We start from the raw sequence: 19,265 nt of genomic DNA, 5'->3' as shown, positions 1-19,265 counted from the left end.
CCTTATAACACATCAGTAAGTAAATACTATTTTATGAATATTAAGTGATCCTTCTCAATGATGTCTGAGATAATTATGAATTCTTAAGTCTCCAACATATAATAAATATTATTATTACCACTTTAAAAGTGAATACATTGATGTTCTAAAGTAAAATTATTCCTAGGGCCTCTCAGTTAGTGAGGTGAGAATGAAGGCCATCAGAAAATGAAGGCTATTTAATTTTTATCTTAAAAGTATTTGTACATAATCACTTCACTTTCACTTTCACATGCTGTCTCTTTCATCTCAGCAGAATGGACTACAATATGATGCACATATGTATTCACATAATTTGGGAGAAAATATGTAAAAAGTGAACAATAAATTATTGGATAGCTATTTCATACAAAATGGAAAAATATTTTTTGTTGTGGTAATCAATTTTAAAATAATAAAATGCTTATTCTTTGTCACAAAATTTAAAAATATCTTCCAGAAAATTAATTTTCTGCGAGTTATAAAAATATATATCACCGAAAAGCATTGAGTTGCAGCCCGGTTTGCATATAACTCAGTGACAGAAGAGATCTACATGGCTTATAGACTATTAATCACAGTTAAGCACATTCATCTTACTTCTTTCCAGCTAACCAGCATAATGATCAGGATTATTATTTCTAATTAGAGGAAGTAATAGATCATGTATAACCTTAGGATGAGTCTCATTAATTAACCCGAGTCCTAGGGGACTTCAAATAGAGGTGGTTAGGCACTCCGTCTTTGTCATCGCTCACACCATAGGTTTACATTTAATACATATGATCAAATGTAACTGAAACATGCAAGCGATGTGAAAATGCAGATAATTAGCTACATGAGAACAAACAATTAGAAAAACAGAACAGTTGTTTAAACTGTATTATGCCGATGTTACCTTGTCCCTAAATATTCTTTGGAGAAAAATTTCTGAATGTGTCACTTACAAACCAAAAAGTCTATGGCGTGTAATACTCTTAGCAAAAAATAAAGAGGAACCTTTATAATGAAATATCTAAAAGTGAACTAGTGTTGTCCCCACCACAACTGCTTTTCTCTTTCCCTACTGTTTTTATTATTTACAATCATCTCATTCTTACAATTCCCCAGACTGTAAACTACACATGCATATATGCACTATACAGAAATGTAGAGCATGGGTATCAAATTTATTCTTTTTCTTTGATTATATGTTTATGTATGTCCACTTTGGGATCCTCAGGCTTACTGATTCTGATAATCAGCTCTCATTGTCATTTTAAGTCTCTTAAGTCTGGAATTCCTATTCTATATTTTGGGTATTATAACAACCCCTAAAATGAGTTTTGGTCTCCATATATATAAAATGTGCTCGGTTATAAATGAAAATATGGAACTGAATAAGATAAGATGTGTCAGGGCTGAGAATTGGCATTGTCTATAATTTATGTAAGATAGGGAGATTGGTCTCATTAAGAAGTGAAGAGTAGGGGCATTGCCAAGAACTTTGGCCCATGGCACTGAAATGATGGAGCTGCCATTGACTGAGATGGAGAGGGTCTGGATAAATAAAATTTGTAGTAAAATATCTGATGCTGTTCAGTATCCAAATAGAAGTGTTGAGTGGGCAGACAGATATGTGAATCTAGAATTCAGGGGTGAGAGTAGATATGAATTTGGGACAGAAAGGTATATTGATTGCACTTAATACCATCGCATATGAATTCGCTAAAGAGAGAGCATATGTTGAGAGAATGGTTGAACTGGGATCCCAAACCAGCCTGACCCTAAAGCCATATTCTAACATGTTTACAATATGTAATTGAAACTGCTCCTTTATATGAGTAAATGCAGTCTTGAGTGATTTATTTTTATAGAGGAGAATCCAGTATGAACTGTTTCCTACTGCATGTAGTGCCTTCACACCTAATTTAGAACCATTCTGCAGGATTTCAAGTATCACACGTGCTATAAAATATTCCTGAACACTTTCCCCCAGCATCAGTGCTTTCTTTGCTATACTGTATTATCCATTCCCAATGTTTTGTTTTTGTTTTTTTAAAGACTGCTTTGAGAAGGATTCCATAGACATACCTCAAGCACAAGAGTGGTGTGATGGGAAGCTGAGAACGGGTTCAGGGTTCTTTTACACATCAGACAGAGTAATTTGCTTTTCATCTGTTTTATATATCGTTCCACTTGGAGAAGGAAATGACAACCCACTCCAGTGTTCTTGCCTGGAGAATCCCAGGGACGGGGGAGCCTGGTGGGCTGCCGTCTATGGGGTCGCACAGAGTCGGACACGACTGAAGCGACTTAGCAGCAGCAGCCCCTTGAAATTATTTCAAGTGCTATATAAATATTTACTTCCAAAGTCAAAGATTTGGGAAGATCCCCTGAAGTACGAAATGGCTGACCACTCCGGTATTTTTTCCTGGAAAATTCCATGGACAGAGGAGCCTGGCAGGCTACAGTCCATGGCATCGCAAAGAGTCAGACATGACTGAGCACACACACAGGCACAACAGATTTTTAAAAATATTAGTATTTTTGTCTTACTCTTTCCCATCCCACTAAAATCTATAACAAAATGCATATGAGATTTTAGGATGACAATAAATCAGTTTTCAAAGTAATTCTTTTATATTTTATTTCAGAGTTATTATATAAAAGTAAAAATTCAAAATGTGTCCTGTTAAAGACTATATTAGGTATAATTCAAAAGACAATGAATGAACTTGAATGTAAAATTGATGCATTAGTGCTATCTAATCTTCAGATTTCATTCTAATTTCATCAGTTGTCTCAATAATGCTTTTATAACAAAAGAAACGAGTTCAGAATCATGCTAGCTTCTTGATTTTTATGGTTGTGTTATGTTTATAGAAGAGAATGTTCTCATATGTAGGCAATCCTAAAAGCCCGGGGTTCTTTTACTAAGGATGAAGAGGAATATGACAATTAATTTACATATTAGAGTCTCTGTCACTAAGATGTTGCCTCTGTTGTTGTTCAGCCGCTCAGTTACATCTGACTGTTTACGACCCCGTGGATTTCAGCACACCAGGCTTCCCTGTCCTGCACCATCTCCCAGAGCTTGCTGCTTGTTACTTCAGGACTATAAGTGAACACAGTTATTTGTTTTTAACTCATCAGACTTGAAAATGGCTATGTGGTACTGTAGGTCTTTGGCTCTCAAATCTAAAAACACAGTCTTTGGTCTCCTGGCACCCAAATTTAGTATGCTAGACTTTATAGTAACAAAGTTTAGCAGAATTCTGAAGCTTTTTGAATGAGCTTCAGAATGAATGAATGAAGCTTTTGAATGAATCAGCATTGAAAAAGATGCTGATTTGCCTGAAACCATCGCATTTCTTACATAAATACCACCATTGTTAAATGATCCCATAATACCAGAATTTCTGTGGTTCTGATATGGAATTGCATATTGCTCCTTCAATGGAAGTTACATTAGGTCAGGTGACTTATCTGTTAGAATAATTGTCAAATAGGCACTATTCTGTAGTCTCTGATAACTTACAAATACATATTGAAGTGTTTAATGTTTTATTTTTATATAGTATTATTTTACAAGTCTAATTTATGGTAAGGGGCTATGTGAGGAAAAGTTTGATAGCTTGGTTTTATTTCTGTTCTTCCATTTGTTCGGTACTTAACTTTTGTGACTTGTAGAGTATCATCGTTATCCTAAACTCTTTATTTAGATTCTCTCATATTTTTTAATCCATTTGGCATAATTATCCATCTACTGACTCCTAAAAATGACATCTAGGTTTTTGTATCTTGAGATCCTCGGCAGACTATATTGGAGCTTCCCTAGTGGCTCAGTAGTAAAGAACCCACCTGCCAGTGGAGGAGATGTGAGTTTGATCCCTGGGTGGGGAAGATACCCTGGATAAGAACATGAAAACCCGCTTACCTGAGAAATCCCATAGACAGAAGAGCCAGGCAGGCTATAGTCCATGGGGTCACAAAAGTGTTGGCTACAACTTAGTGACTAAACAACAGACTATACTGTATTCTGGTGGGATCTTCATAATAATGTTTCCTCAGAACACAATTTTCTGTAGCATGATACCGACCTTTTTTGATAAATCATAATATGTCTTTCAACATTTCGATTAATAAACCTTTCTGAAAGACATTCCATGATATATTTTCAAGTGAAATAGAAAATTTGCCCAAATGAATGTAATGTAATCTCATGTAATGGTAAGCTGAAGGTTGAATTTTGAGATGATCACCCTAACTTAGTATTTGGGTTCATGCTATGTTTTCCTAAAATTTTTTATTTACCTTGAGAATGCCACTTCCATTTAAAAATAAAGACAATTTAAATTAAGTTAAAAAATCAACTAAGATCCACATCTGTTACTGTTTTGCATGTGAAAATGTTAGGAGTTCCATCTGATTTGTAATAGAGTGAGAAGTAAAGGAGACTGAATACTGGTTGTCAGAGATGTGTTTTGGTGTTCAGCTATTAATGAAGGAGAGGGGAAGACACACTGCAAGTTTGTAACACAATGGCTTAACCTTGGCGGCACCTTCTGTACAGTAATAATTGAGCTCATGGAGTTCAGGGGAGAAGAGCTGGGAAGTTACTCCAGGTTCAGCTCATCCATCTCATCTCCCAACTAAATGAGAGACTAATCAGAAACAAAATCTGTGTGCCCTCTTTACAAAGGGAAGTAAAACTGAGTCAGAAAAAATAGCTTGTGAGGAGAACAAGTTAAATAAGAGTAGAAGAACTGTGAATGTTTTATTCAATCTCCTCACACCATCTGAAGATGTCACCAATTTCTCAGTGCCTATTATCATTAGAAAAATGGCATTTCACAAGAATTAGAAGGAAATAGATTGGTAGGATATTTTAACATATTATTTAACAAACAAAAGGAAAAATATGATATGATGAAATGGTTGTTTTTAATCTCCTCATTGAATATTTCAGGTACTTTCTAAGGGAAAAATACCGGAGCAATAAAGGATATTTTGAATCTACTTTCAAAAAGTAGACTGATCTAAAACCTTTCAACTTAATATTTATTTAGAGAATTATGTTAGTTGCATGTTTAATTATTAAAATATTATCATCAAACTATGTTTAAATGGGAGTTTCATAGTCATACATTGAATAGAAATACTTTTATTTAAAAGAGCTTATCTCTTAACATTGAACTTGAACAAAATACAAGTGTTCTTTGCCACTCTATCAAAAGATGATTTCTCCCCCTCATCAATGAAATGCTATTACCTTACCTGCTTTATTTCTGGTGACACTTTTCATTGCTAAATATATATTTATTTGTTTGTTTCTCATGTTTCTCTCCCAGATTATAAGCTCCACTAGGACAGGCACTTTTTTGGATTAAATCGGGTATATAATGATGAAAAGTGCATGGCATATAGGGACTCAGTCAATTTAATGAATTCCTGTTTAGCAAGTAGCCTGGATTAACTGGCATTCTGCTTCTCAAGTAGGAAAAGAAAGCATTGAGGAATTTGCTGTGCAGATGGGGACTCAGGCTGAAAGTGGCCCCAAACGATCTATTTAGAGTCTCATTCACAAGTCGTTGGGAAGATGGATTCCAAATGTGCTACAAAGCTCTGGAGTAGGGATCATTTCTAAGATGGCTCTAATTTGAGCTCTTTCTTTCCTAACTTTCTTCCCCACTATATTCTGCTTTATTCTAGGTGGTTTATTCAGTGTCCCACAATTGGATCTATTGTTTTCATCTCATAGCTACTGAGAGTTTATTCTCTTTTCATCTTATACTGCCTTACCCTCTGCCCCTGTTCCTAGTGGAGTGGGTATTCCTGTTGATACATATGGAGACAAAGCACAGGATTTAACTAGGTTATTAAATAGATCTAGTATCTATTATCTATCTGTGCTGTTTATCTCCTCATTACAGGACAAATGAACCATATTCTTGAATTTGCTAATTGGAATGTCATAAAGCCGGGTAGGCTGCAGTCCATGCAGTCGCTCAGAGTCGGACAGGACTGAGCGACTTCACTTTCACTTTTCACCTTCATGCATTGGAGAAGGAAATGGCAACCCACTCCAGTATTCTTGCCTGGAGAATCCCAGGGACAGGGGAGCCTGGTGGGCTGCTGTCTATGGGGTCGCACAGAGTTGGACACGACAGAAGTGACTTAGCAGTAAAGTAGAAATAACAAGTTCTCTTTATATCTAATGTAAATAATTTGTCCACATATTCAACTTTTCTTCTAGATAACTCCAGTTCCTGGTACTCATCCACTTTTAGTTTTTGTGAACCCCAAAAGTGGTGGGAAGCAAGGAGAACGGTATGTTTTTAAAAATCAGCTTTATTTACTGATTTTTTAAAAAATCAGCTTTATTACTATATCATATACATGTGAAAAGAGAAACTAAATTTATGGTATAAAAATATTTAAAACTATTATCCTTCATGGTTCAGTAATTTTAATGTGAAATAAATGGTGCTGTCATATCTGTGTAACAATGTATATTGGTATAATCTCTCCCTGTTTTACAGTGAAATTTTAATATAGTAATGGCCATTTGTAGAGATTTTATTATCATATCTCAGATATCTGAATTCTCTCCACCCTCCCTATGACTTCCCTAGCCATTAACAAATAGCTTTGCATATAGCACAGCTCCATAAATACAGTTGGATGAAAATTGGTTCTCTAGATGATCAACAGGTGACTTCAGGTAAATCATCACCCAGTAGTAAGGAATGGAATTCATCGCCTGCCTAGTAGTAAGAAAAAGAATTTACATTCAGCTTCTAGACAAAATATATTTTAATGATTATCTGCATGTGTGTTTGGAGAACATGATGACATATACACTGGAGAAGAATAGTATATTTATTCATAATAATAATGAACTGCATTACCTATTGTCTCAGTATTCTTGTAGACACTATTTTTTTTTCCTTTTTGTAAAATTAATGATTAAATTCTAATAATTACTAAAGATATGAAAGTTGCCACACCGAAGAGTAAATCTTATGTCATCCTAAGGAGTATCATAAACAGAAATTTAGTTGTTACCTGTTACCTTAATAATTTCTAGAAATTTTTATTGATCCCAGCTAAAAAATGAACAATCAGATAAAAGCACTCACACAAACACTATGATAATAAAATAGAAATTTCTATTGTGGTTTTACCAAATAATGAAGTTGAAATGTTTCTATGAATAATGGAATTTTGAAAAGTAATTTCCTTTCCTATCATTTAACTTTCCAACTTTATTTCAGTTAAATGAAGAATGGTCATTTTCCATTCAATAAAATATTATTTCTGCTTAAAAAGTTTTCCCTTTTTATCATGATACATATATATTTTAAACTATGCTAAATATGATAGAAATTATTTTAAATAACTAGTGGCTTGTTGATATAAAGTATTTATAATGTTTTACTAAAGAGACTAGTTGCCTTACTCTTAGACACATGAAATAGTATATGATGATGATAAAATCATTTCTTCCTTTACTATTCATAGTTTGTTTGTTGTTTATGTTATGGATATCTTGAAAAGAAGCACACTCTTCACAAAGCAATAGATGAGACTAAAATTCATATTTGAAATTAGAAACAAATGGAGTATAAAGTGAAAAGAATATTCAAATGGAAAAATCCCCCTCAAATTAAAATAACGTTAATCATGCCAAATGGCCCTTAAATGAAATATCTTTCTCCCTCTTCTCCCAGTAGTTAAAAATAATTCTTTAAAAAATATAGATAGATACACTGAAATTATCAATAAATTAAATTTAATGGGGCAAGGAGGATATTGAGTTCTCCTGTATGCACACTCACTTACTTTTTGTCCTTTATGCACTAACAAGGACCATTCAAAGTCAAAAGAACTGTAAATATGTTTAAAGGAGATCTATTATGTGTGTGATCATAAATTGTCCTGAATGCATAGGAGCCATCTTTCAGAAATAATGGGATTCTATTCAGGGTTTTCTTTTCAAAACATGTTTCTTCCCTGGTGGCTTAGATGCTAAAGAATCCACCTGCAATGCAGGAGACCTGTGTTCAATTTCTGGGTTTGGAAGATCTCCTGGAGGAGAGCATGGCCACCCATTCCAGTATTCTTGCCTGGAGAATCCCCATGGACAGAGGAACCTGGGAAGGCTACAGTCCACGGGTTCACAAAGAGTCAGACATGACTGAGCGACTAAGCACACAGCACAGCATGCAGGGTTTTCCTTTCAAAATATGTAGATTTTCTTCTTTGATGTATTAGGTAAACAGGAAAAGGTCAAAGAAATAAATATTCACACATAGGTAGTTTCCCATACCCGTCAACAGTTGTGGAAGTGCTCACACATCATTTAGACGGCAACACTTGAGAGAATCTAGTCTCTGCTAGAAACTGGGGATGAGATAGAAGATACAGTCCTACAGGGAGGCAAACACATAAATAGATTTTCTATAATAACCCCAAGGTAGAAGTTAAGAGTGTTTAAAATAAAGGTGCCATGGAAGTTCAGAGGAAAACAGTGATTGTCTCTGAAGACTCAAAAGTCTAGCTTTTGAGTTGGTTCTAAGTGGGTATTAGACAGGTAAAAGAAGAAAAAAGACATAATTGTTGATGGGTGTGCTGTTTTGGTAGGGAGCCAGAAGATATTCATTGGGGTTGAAATTTAAGAGGAAGGAGAAAGATGAAAAAATATAATAAAATACTGTATAAGTTCCCTGATTGGCAGTGATTTTTCTTCTTGGAAGCAGCATGACTGTACTTAAGTAGCAGTACAGAAGAAGGCTGGATAGGCAAGACTTTCACAGATCTGGTGAGAGAACTTGAAAGCCTGAAGTAAGGCATGAGATAGAATAACCAGGTATGGTAGACATTACTCAGTTAGAAGGTACAGGATTGTCCTCTGTTTCGGCTGCTGAGGAAAAAGAGGTCCCGAGAATGACTAAAATCATTCTTAAGACACTGGGTGGTATCATTATTCAAGATCTAGAATGCAAGGGTATTGCTCAAGGAAGTGGGACGATATAAACAGATATTTGAAGATTTCTATCAGTAAATGTGTGTGTGTATGTGAAAGTCGTTCAGTCATGTCCAACTCTTTGTGACCCCATGGACTATACAGTTCATGGAATTCTCCAGGCCAGAATACTGGAGTGGGTGGCCTTTCTCTTCTACAGGGGATCTTCCCAACCCAGGAATCAAACTGGGGTCTTCTGCATTGCAGGTGGATTCCTTACCAACTGATCTATCAAGGAAGCCCTATCAGTAAACATGAGATGGATGCATTAAGATATATAGTAATATTTTCACATGTATGTAAAAACTAATTTTAAAAACTAAATATATTTCTTTACATGTGATATTTTGCCTCAGAATTCTGATATGGGATGTGTGTATACTTAGAAACATTTCTATTGTATTGGTTATACAATGATTAATTTATTTCAGAAAAAAAATTGTTTGATATGTTCCTGTTGAAATAGTTTAGCAAATTTTGTGAGCTAGCTCATCAAGCTGATTGTTTATGTGAAGTAATTAAACAGATGGGATCACAGTCTTCACTAACATACATACAAAGTGTCCAAAACCATTATCTATATGGGATAAATAACTTTGATTTCTGTTAGGGTGGTCCAATTTGTAAATTACACAAGGATCTATTAAGAAAAGATATTTAATTTTATTCTGGTATTTTAAAGTATTTATTTGAAAGCTTATTAGATAAATAATATGCAAAAGCAGGATAGAGAATGTTCCAAATCAATGTGCATTTTAGAATAAAAACTTGGGGGTACCACTAAATTTAATTTTTTTCTTCTATGTATTCACCTTTATAGAATTTACAGAAAATTCCAATACCTACTAAATCCTCGTCAGGTTTACAGTCTTGCTGGAAATGGACCAATGCCAGGGTAAGTCTAAATATATTATTGCCATTAACTTATTTAATACTAATTAATTAAATAAGCAGGCTGACAAGCCTAGAAATAATGTTATTCAAATATAGTAGCCAGATTAGTATAGATAACAACATTGAATATCAACTACATAAGAGTAACTAATGCAGATGCTGTTTTTCAAAATGACCTGTTTCAATCAGATTTTCCTCCTTTTAAAAATATTGTGAAGTAATTCTCATACTATGTGAATGTTAATAATAATAATAATAACTGTACCACAAACATACATGTATATTAGCTGGATGCTGAAATAACTAAACCATCTATTGGTTGGAAGTGCTGCTTTCCTTTCCTTTCTTTATTAAATATAAGATATAGATCTACTACAGAAGGAAAAATGCTGGTTAACGAAGACTGGAAATCATAATGTGATTTTTTCATTTACTACCTACAAAATCCAATAACTATCACTCTCTTATAAGATACTTTGTAATAGGCAAGATGTAGTGAAATACAATTATTTTTCAACAGATACCATATACTTTTGATGTCATCAGTATGCACTGAAATAAATCATTATTAGTTTGGCCTGTTTAACTAATTAATGTCATCTTTCACTGATCTGATTTCTATCTATCAACATGATAGTAAACATTATACCAGATGAAGTAGAAAAAAGGTCTATAAACAAAGTTATTTTTGAAAAATTTGTCAGTATGATCAAAGTAAGTCTTCTAGGTTATTCTCAGAAATGAGAAAGCAAATGTTAAAGTTGTCTTTTAAACGCTCAGAATAAAATGTACGCCATTAAATCTTCTGTTAGATAAATGAAACTATATGCAATTAATTAGCACAGGCTCCCACACTTATACTCATCTTTTTCTTCCCTCCCTGCTACCTGTTGTCCAGGGCCAGCTTCAAATGCTGAGCAGTGATGGGTGGAACCACCTTGCTGTAGAAGGCAGGCTCCCCATAGGAATTTAGTTCAGAACACTGCCTTTGTCAAACTCCAGTAGAGGATCATGATCAGATTATTGACTAACTCAGCCACATGCAGTAAGTTCCAGCCTTATCAAAGACAAGCAAAAGTAAAGCCTTGATATTAACACAGATGCTCAACCAGGGTGCCTCTTTTTCTTGTTCTTTAATATTCTCTGCACTTCAAAAAAATAGCTCTTACTCTGCAGGGGCTTCCCAGGTGGCGCTAGAGGTAAAGAACCTGTGTGCCGATGCAGGAGCCATAAGAGATGTAGGTTCCATCCCTGGGTTGGGAAGATCCCCTGGAGGAGGGCATGGCAACCCACTCCAGTATTCTTGCCTGGAGAATTTCATGAACAGAGAAGCCTGGCAGGCTACAGTCTATAGTATCACAGAGACTTGGACATGACTGAAGCGACTTATTCAACACTCACTGCAGCATTAAGGAACTGTGCTTTAAGAAGCTGGGCTACTCTAAGACCTCTGTAGCTCCACTAGACCAATTAAATCTAGGATTTGCTTGTATTTTATAGTTAAACTAAATGTCTGCTGACTCTGATAATTATAAACCTCATCATTTAACTGCCCTGTGTTGTCATCATCTTCTCCATGAAATAAAGAAATAGTACCAGCATCATAGGATAGTTATGAAGTAAATTTGGGATGATTCCCATGAAGCATATAAAAACGTACTTACTACATAATATGTCCCTGATGAATTTTATTTGTTATCAGTAGCATTTGTAGTAATGTTAGTTAATAACATAATCACTGTGTAGCTCTATGTAAATATACTATAGTAACATTGATTTTAGCCTTATTTTCACATTTCATTTTTTTCCCTACTGCACTTTAAATATATATAACATGTTTCCTTTTACTCTTTGACTGTTAGGCATCTTATTACCTTATCTATTTTAATATTTGGAAAAATGAAAGTAAAATATGTACTTGTATAATTCCACACTACAATGAATATAATTTAGAAATAAAGTTAAGGGCCCCATTTTAAGGTCTAGCACCTTTCAGGGTATTATTACTATGAATTGTTTATGTGTATCCTCTAAGACCTTCTATAAATATAGATATTAATATATGTATATTAGGGCTTCCCAGGTGGTGCAATAGTAAAGAATCTGCCTGCCCATGTAGGAGATGCAAGACACATAGGTTCAATCCCTGGGTCAGGAAGATCCTCTGGAGTAGAAAATGGTACCACACTCCAGTATTCTTGCCTGGAAAATTCTATGGGCAGAGGAGCCTGGCAGGCTTCAGTCCCTGAGATCACAAAGAGTCAGACATGACTGAGTGAATGCATTCGTATATATACAATGTTTTAATATATAGACCTACATGTATGTTTTGTATAGAGAAATAGATCTTTTGTATAATTCAGAGTATAGTTTTTTGTTGCTCTGCAGCTTGCTTCTTTTTGCTCAAAAACATATGGTAAATATTGTTTGAATTCAGTAGATACTGATAAGTTTAAATATTTTTAAGAGCTGTACAGTATTCCATAGTGTTTTTTTTTTTATTAGCTACTCTTACTGGGAAATATTTATGTTCCCTGCATGTTTTAAAATTATTGGAATAATTTAAGTTAACAATCAATCTGTTTTTAAAAGCATATTCAAATATCTTAAATTTTACTTGTCAGGTTCTGCTGAATTGCCATACAGAAACTTTGTATTGAATTATAATCCCAAAAGCAATATATAATGTTTTATTTTTCATAACATCTTTTAAATTGGCTATCTTCAGTAATTTTTATTTTTGTCAAAGGTAAAAATATATCCTTATTTTTATTTACATGGCTAATCAGTTTTAAAGTTGGATATGGCATTAGTTAGATTGACTTTTCTATAAACAATGGAAATAAAATCTAGTTTCTGATCCAAAATAGAATTTACTGAAAAGTTATGAAGTTGCTCATAGAATTAATGGAAAAATGAAGAAATATGTTTCAGAAAAGATAGGAATCAGAGCAGTTGGAGGCAACTCCTCAAACTGTAATGGCTGATTCTTGTTAATGTATAACAGAAAACCACAAATTCTGTAAAGCAATTATCCTTCAATAAAAAAAAAAAAGAAGGAAAACAACAGTTTGAGGAAACTCTGACTAAGAAGACAGAGTCCATAGGTTACTGCTAAGAGAAATTGATTCCAAATGCTTCGGGTATCCTTATTCCTCTATTTAAGATTCAGATCCTCAGGAGAATCGTATTTTTGGTTTGTCTTATTTCCCATGTCACAGTGTTAGCACTTTGGAATAGGGCTTCTTGATTAACAAGATTACTATCAAATTATTTGTTTCCTCAAAGACAAATGAGGGTGTCATAACCTGAGGATGAAAGATTAATTCTTGGTGGGAGTAAACATATGTGTTCACCACCATCCAACCACTGAATTATCCAATATCTTTTCTTTTCTGAAGATAAAAGTTGAAAAAAAAAAATACCAGTCATTACTAATGCTACTAAATACGTCAGCAAAAATACACACCTTCCTAAAATGTAGATAACCCAGCATCTTGTATAGTTACTATATCCAGCTTCAAGTCCTGGTTCTTGGAAACATTTCTGGGAATGATTATTTTCTCCTTTATCTTTATCTATTTGATCTCAATGTACATAAATATAATAAGAAAAATGTATGTTTAACTATAAGTGAATTTCATTAAATGACATTATTAATAATACAAAGAATGAAACACGTGGAAAGTCTATAGGCCTATAGTCCTAGTTTTACTACTGGTTGAAAGCTGTAGATGAGGCATAAAACATTTCTCAGCTTCTTGGAAATGTTTCCCTAGTGTAGGGACTCGAGCAGTTTTAGCTGATAGGTCTGAGATTTTGGTTGTACTGCTTGTGTAGAGCAGAATTCATTCTTCACTTACTTTGAGTGACAGGTGTGGTAGTGCATGGCGCTATTAGTACTGTTTAGCAAAGATTTCCAGATCTCCTTCCAGGCACTTGATTTTGACTTTACTCCTTTTACCTTGGTATTAAGAGTGGCCTCTGACTTTCTCTTATGATTAAGTGTGACCAGAAAGTAGAGTTTCCACTTTTTCTCTTCCTTTACCACAGTGATCAGCAGTATTGGCCTGAAAATATGGTGAGAGAGGGCCCCCGTCCCCAGCCTTACCCAACCAAGATCTTCATAGAATGAATGATAAATAAGCCTCTGTAAAATTATGCCACTAATATTGGGGGTTGTTTGGTACTGTGTGTAACCTCACCCTTACAACTAAACCAGTGATTGGAGCAGAAATCTTACTTAGTACTCCCTACTTCCATTGTAGATCAGTGAATCTATTTCTCCTTGGAAATTAGAGTCAGTCTTATACCAATCAACATCATATTTGTCACTTTTGCCTATTTGTCTAGTGGTATGAGGCACCTCAAAATGTCCAAGTATCAGTTTTCAGCTTTAATTCAATGAAAATTTTATCTCAAATGGTAGCATTCCTCTTTGGCGTTAAAACATTTAAAACATAAGAGTTAAACACCTAGAGAGTGTGAAGCAAAATGTTTGAAAAAATATATTAGCCAATGTTATTTACTGGAACAGAACCAATAGTATATATTATGAAGAAAGATTTATTATACGGAATTGGCTCACATGTTAATTGAGGCTGACAAATCCAAATTTGTAGAGTGGATATTTATTTTTGCGTTCACAGGCTGGTAAACTGCTATAGAACTAAGAAGTGTCAATATCCCAGTTCAAAGGTGATCACACTGGAGAATTCTCTTTCCTGGGATAGGATCAGCATTTTGTTCTATCAGACTTTCAATTGATTCAATGAGGCTCACCTGTTTTAGAGAGGGCAGTTTGCTTTACACAGTCTACTGATTTAAATGTTAAATCTCATTGAAAAATACCCTCATGGAAACACCCAAAGTAATGTTTGATCAGCTCTCTGGACATCTATTGCCTAGCCAATTTGACACATAAAATTAAGATTCACAGTATTAACTATAATAAGTTGTAAGTTTCAATACCTAAACTCCAGAATCATTTTGGCTCTAGAACCATATTTTCGGAATTGGGTAAAACAGCATCATATAGTTCAGAACACATGACGTAGCCGTTTGATAGTGTAAGTGCTCCTACTGATTCAGTGACTGAGTCTTTAGTAGATTATTTCAATGTGCTATGGACAACTGTTTCTCCCTGATAAAACATATAAGATGACCTTTTGTCTCTAGGGCATCAACCTACTCTCTTTCTTCCTTCTCAGTGAAAGGCATTCCTTGAAAGGAGACAGCAATATGTGAGACACCATGATAGTTTATTGGAGAAAGAAATGGTAATGTACTCCAGTATTCTTGCCTAAATAATTCCATGGACAGGGGAACCTGGTGGACTATAATCCATAGTCTCTCCAAGAGTCAGACCTGACTGAGTGACTGAGCATATGATAACGCACTCAGTAAGCCATTTGCTGTGACCATTGACGAAGGCATAATCGGAAGGAAAAGTTAGTACAGTTTCTAGAACAAATGTCTAGTTAGTAAGGACAAATGGCTGCAGTTGTATTATGGAAAGGGACCAGTGACTTTAGGTTACCCTTAAGTAAATGGTTAAATTCCCTTGAGTTATAGTAACATATTGGAATTCACTAATTGGTTCATTCAATGACAACTGAGTACTCCAAAGTCAGTAACTACTCTTCTTATTAAAGTTACATTCATGTTCTTTATCCCTTCTAGAGCTTCTATCCCTACCAACATGAACATGAGTGTTTTGAGTCACTCATGGAGTGACTATGAAAAATTGCTAACTGGCATATCTTTGGATCAGTAATAGTACCAATATTGGGTCCACTCTGAGAAATTCAATTACATAAAATTTCCTCCCATCACTAATAGTCCATTCTTGTTTTTTCCAAGTCCTTAATAGTGTGACACATATTTGTTATTAGTCGGTACTATTGAATTTGTATGTTTCCTCAACTCTGAACATCTCTCTATCCAGAAAAGGTAAACAGGAAATTTTATTGTTTGAGATACTGCCCACTGGTCAAATGTCATTTTTTTCCCCTTATATTCAAATTATTCCTGGTTTAGTTGTACTGCCACTGTGCCTCCTGCAGGCTACTTCTGCTATATCATGGAGAGGCACTGGAAAACGAGTGCCTCTTATTTTATCCTTAAACAGTGAGAATGGAGAACTCCCTATGAGGGCATAGGTATGGGTTGTAAGAGGGTTTGGGAGTACAGCCTGATTTAGAATATCTGAGGTGTGGGCCTACAAAGCTCCCCAACTGGTTCTATGGAGATGGCATGGATAACCACTGATTTAGGAGATTAATTGCTATATAATATTAATTATATTATAATTATTATATTGGAAAACCTTTCCTCAAGCCAAAATTACTGAAATAGTCTTTATATATTTTAGTTTTTATATTTTGTTTTAAATTCTAACCTTTAATCTTTGAAGATTACAAGTTTCTTAGAGATACATGGACAGAAAGGATGAGATCAGAATGGAATGCTTTTTTCCTTCAGATCAAAATCTAGCTGTCCCAACAAAAGTTGTTCATTAGTTCAGCGTTTTACCACTGATTTGTCATCCTTCATATAAGGTGACAGCATATTTATGTTAGACTATCATTGCACTTTTCTTTGCTTCATTGATCTTTTTATTGATTCTCACTAGTGACTGTCCTTTTGTAAGTCCCTATTATGCCCTCAAAAGTTAATGACATTTACTCTCCTCAATGTGTTGTTATTATCTTGAATCTTAAAATATGAGTTTGAATGGAATTGGATTGAAGTTCTAGTTTCATCTTGATCATTTCTTTTTACATTGTTTAATTTAAAAGTTTTATTTCCCCCCACGATTAGCAAATGGGTTTCATATTATTTCAACTGGAAATTTTCTTCCTATAGTTGCCTTTCTCATTGACCACACTGTTGGCAGGAAAATTACTTTCTCATTGGGGAAGGGTGTCCTGTTTTATCTCTGATGTCAGTGCCCAGGCTGCATGACTAGTGGTAGACCTGCATTTCTAAGAGAGCTGCTCCTCAGATGTATTCCAGGAGGCAAATGCCATAGGTAGCTGTTCTGAAACAGGATTCTGGTCAGGCGATGCTGTAAGCCTTCACTAATCCCATAGCTGACCTGCTCACTTGTTATAACTCCTCCCATCCCTGCTTCTAGCTGTGCCATCCCTGATCCTGGGTCAGCAGGAGGTGTCTGTACAGTGGTGCCCTTTCAATGTATTGCTTTTGAAACTGTTCTATTTTGTAAAGTTTCTTTACTAACCTAATAACCATTGTGATTTTATTTTTTATTTTTGGTTTATTACTTTTCCAATGCTACTTTTAAAAATTTATTTTTAAAAAATAAATATTTTATCTGCCACCTTAAACCTGCAGAAACTTTATTCATTTTTTTAATTTCCTTTTTTTTCATTTTTCCTTTTTCCCTGTTTTTAAATCTTTTTGTATGCATCTCTTCTCTCATCTTATCTTTATTTCTTTTCTCATATTTTGTTTAGAAGCTTTTTTTTTTTTTAATGTATTGAAGCCTTGCTAATACCTGGTATGAGTTAGCTAGAACTACCAAAATTCTCTGGTCACTTCGCTTTTTATCTTTGTTTTTAAGACATAAATAGGTGTTTGTTTGTATTATATCTGTTTACATAAATTCTTTCACTCTGGTAATGACTATTTTAGTTAAAGATATCTGAAACTAGAATCTGAATCCTATAAGTTGTTTCATCCTAATGAAGCATATTGTGATATAATTGAATAATTTGTTTGCTGGTACAAATTTGTTGCAAAAAAGAAATATATATATCACTGGTCTTCATAGAATGAGTTTTCTTTCCCTCACAACATGATAATAAATATGCACATCTCTAGCTGTTATACCAACTGCATATGCTAATGTGACTTATGAAAAGTTAATATCAAGTTTTCTGTATACATGTGATATTGGTTATTCCCTCTGACTTTAAGCTTCATGAAAGTACAGATGGCTTATTCTCATATCATCCCTAAAATATTTAAGTAAAAAATAACAAGTATTTATTGAATTGAAAAAATATATAAGATCAATATTTTTAAATTATGTAAATTATTTTCCAGATCTTTCAGCATAGTTAGGCATAAAGAATTGTTCTGGAATGAGTGCTTTATAAAAGTCTTTGGTTTCATCTACCTGAACTAAATGTAGAACATATATAATTAAAAAAAAATGAAACATAACAGTCAACATACAGATTAGCATATTCCAAGTATTACACATATTTCCATATTAAAGCCTTGGAATATATTCTCCTGTTAAAATAAATTTGTAATTTAGAAAACACAACACATTCCACAGATTTCATGACTTTCTTAATTTAAAATGCTATTTTATGTAACAAAATTTCTACCATATTTTACTTAAAAACCCACTTGAATCAGAATTTAAGACCTATTTACTTATGTCTCTTGTTATGAAATCTTGTTATGTCAGAGAGCTGAACAAATCTTTAATATGCTAAGAAACTGTTAATCAAAAGAAGAAATGAAGAACCCCAGGGTTAGTAGAAGGAAAGAAATCATAAAAATTAGAGCAGAAATAATTGAAAAAGAAACAAAGGAGACTACAGAAAAAAATCAGCAAAACTAAAAGCTGGTTCTTTGAGAAGATAAATAAAATAGACAAACCAGTAGCCAGACTCATCAAGAAAAAAAGGGAGAAGAATCCAATCAACAAAATTAGAAATGAAAATTCAGAAATCACAACAGACAACAGAAATACAAAGGACCATAAGAGACTACCATCAGCAACTATATGAAAAAAAATGGACAACTTGGAAGAATGGACATATTCTTAGAAAAGTATAACCTTTCAAAACTGAACCAGGAAAAAATAGAAAATCTTAACAGACCCATCATAAGTACAGAAATAGAAACTGTAATCAAAAATCTTCCAACAAACAAAAGCCAAGGATCAGATAGCTTCACAGGTGAATTCTACCAAAAATTTAGAGAAGAGCTAACACCTATCCTACTCAAAATCTTCCAGAAAATTGTAGAGGAAGGTAAACTCCAAAATTCATTCTTTGTAGAGGAAGGTAAACTCCAAAACTCCATCACCCTGATACCAAAACCAGACAAAGATGCCACAAAAAATAAAACTATAAGCCAATATCACTGATGAACATATATGCAAAATCCTCAACAAAATTCTAGCAAACAGAATCCAAAAATGTATTAAAAAGATCATACATCATGACCAAGTGGGCTTTATCCAAGGGATGCAAGGATTCTTCAATACTCACAGATAAATCAATGTGATACACCACATTAACAAATTGAAAGATAAAAACCATATGATTATCTCAATAAATGCAGAGAAAGCCTTTGACAA

General features: G+C 34.1%; 1 protein-coding gene across 1 annotated transcript in view; it reads left to right on the top strand.

Moving 5' to 3' along the window:
- The window catches only part of DGKB (diacylglycerol kinase beta), a 1,145,939-nt gene that overhangs the window by 608,867 nt on the left and 517,807 nt on the right, over positions 1–19,265 (top strand). The window contains exons 23-24 of the mRNA XM_055589891.1: positions 6,257–6,330; positions 9,849–9,923. Of these exons, the coding sequence (XP_055445866.1) occupies positions 6,257–6,330; positions 9,849–9,923 (149 nt within the window). The remainder of the gene's footprint in view (positions 1–6,256; positions 6,331–9,848; positions 9,924–19,265) is intronic.

The sequence above is a fragment of the Bubalus kerabau genome, chromosome 8 (assembly GCF_029407905.1).
Source record: "Bubalus kerabau isolate K-KA32 ecotype Philippines breed swamp buffalo chromosome 8, PCC_UOA_SB_1v2, whole genome shotgun sequence".
Lineage (NCBI taxonomy): Eukaryota > Metazoa > Chordata > Mammalia > Artiodactyla > Bovidae > Bubalus > Bubalus kerabau.
Note: the sequence above shows the minus strand (reverse complement) of the source record. Positions and strands in the feature narration are given on the sequence as shown.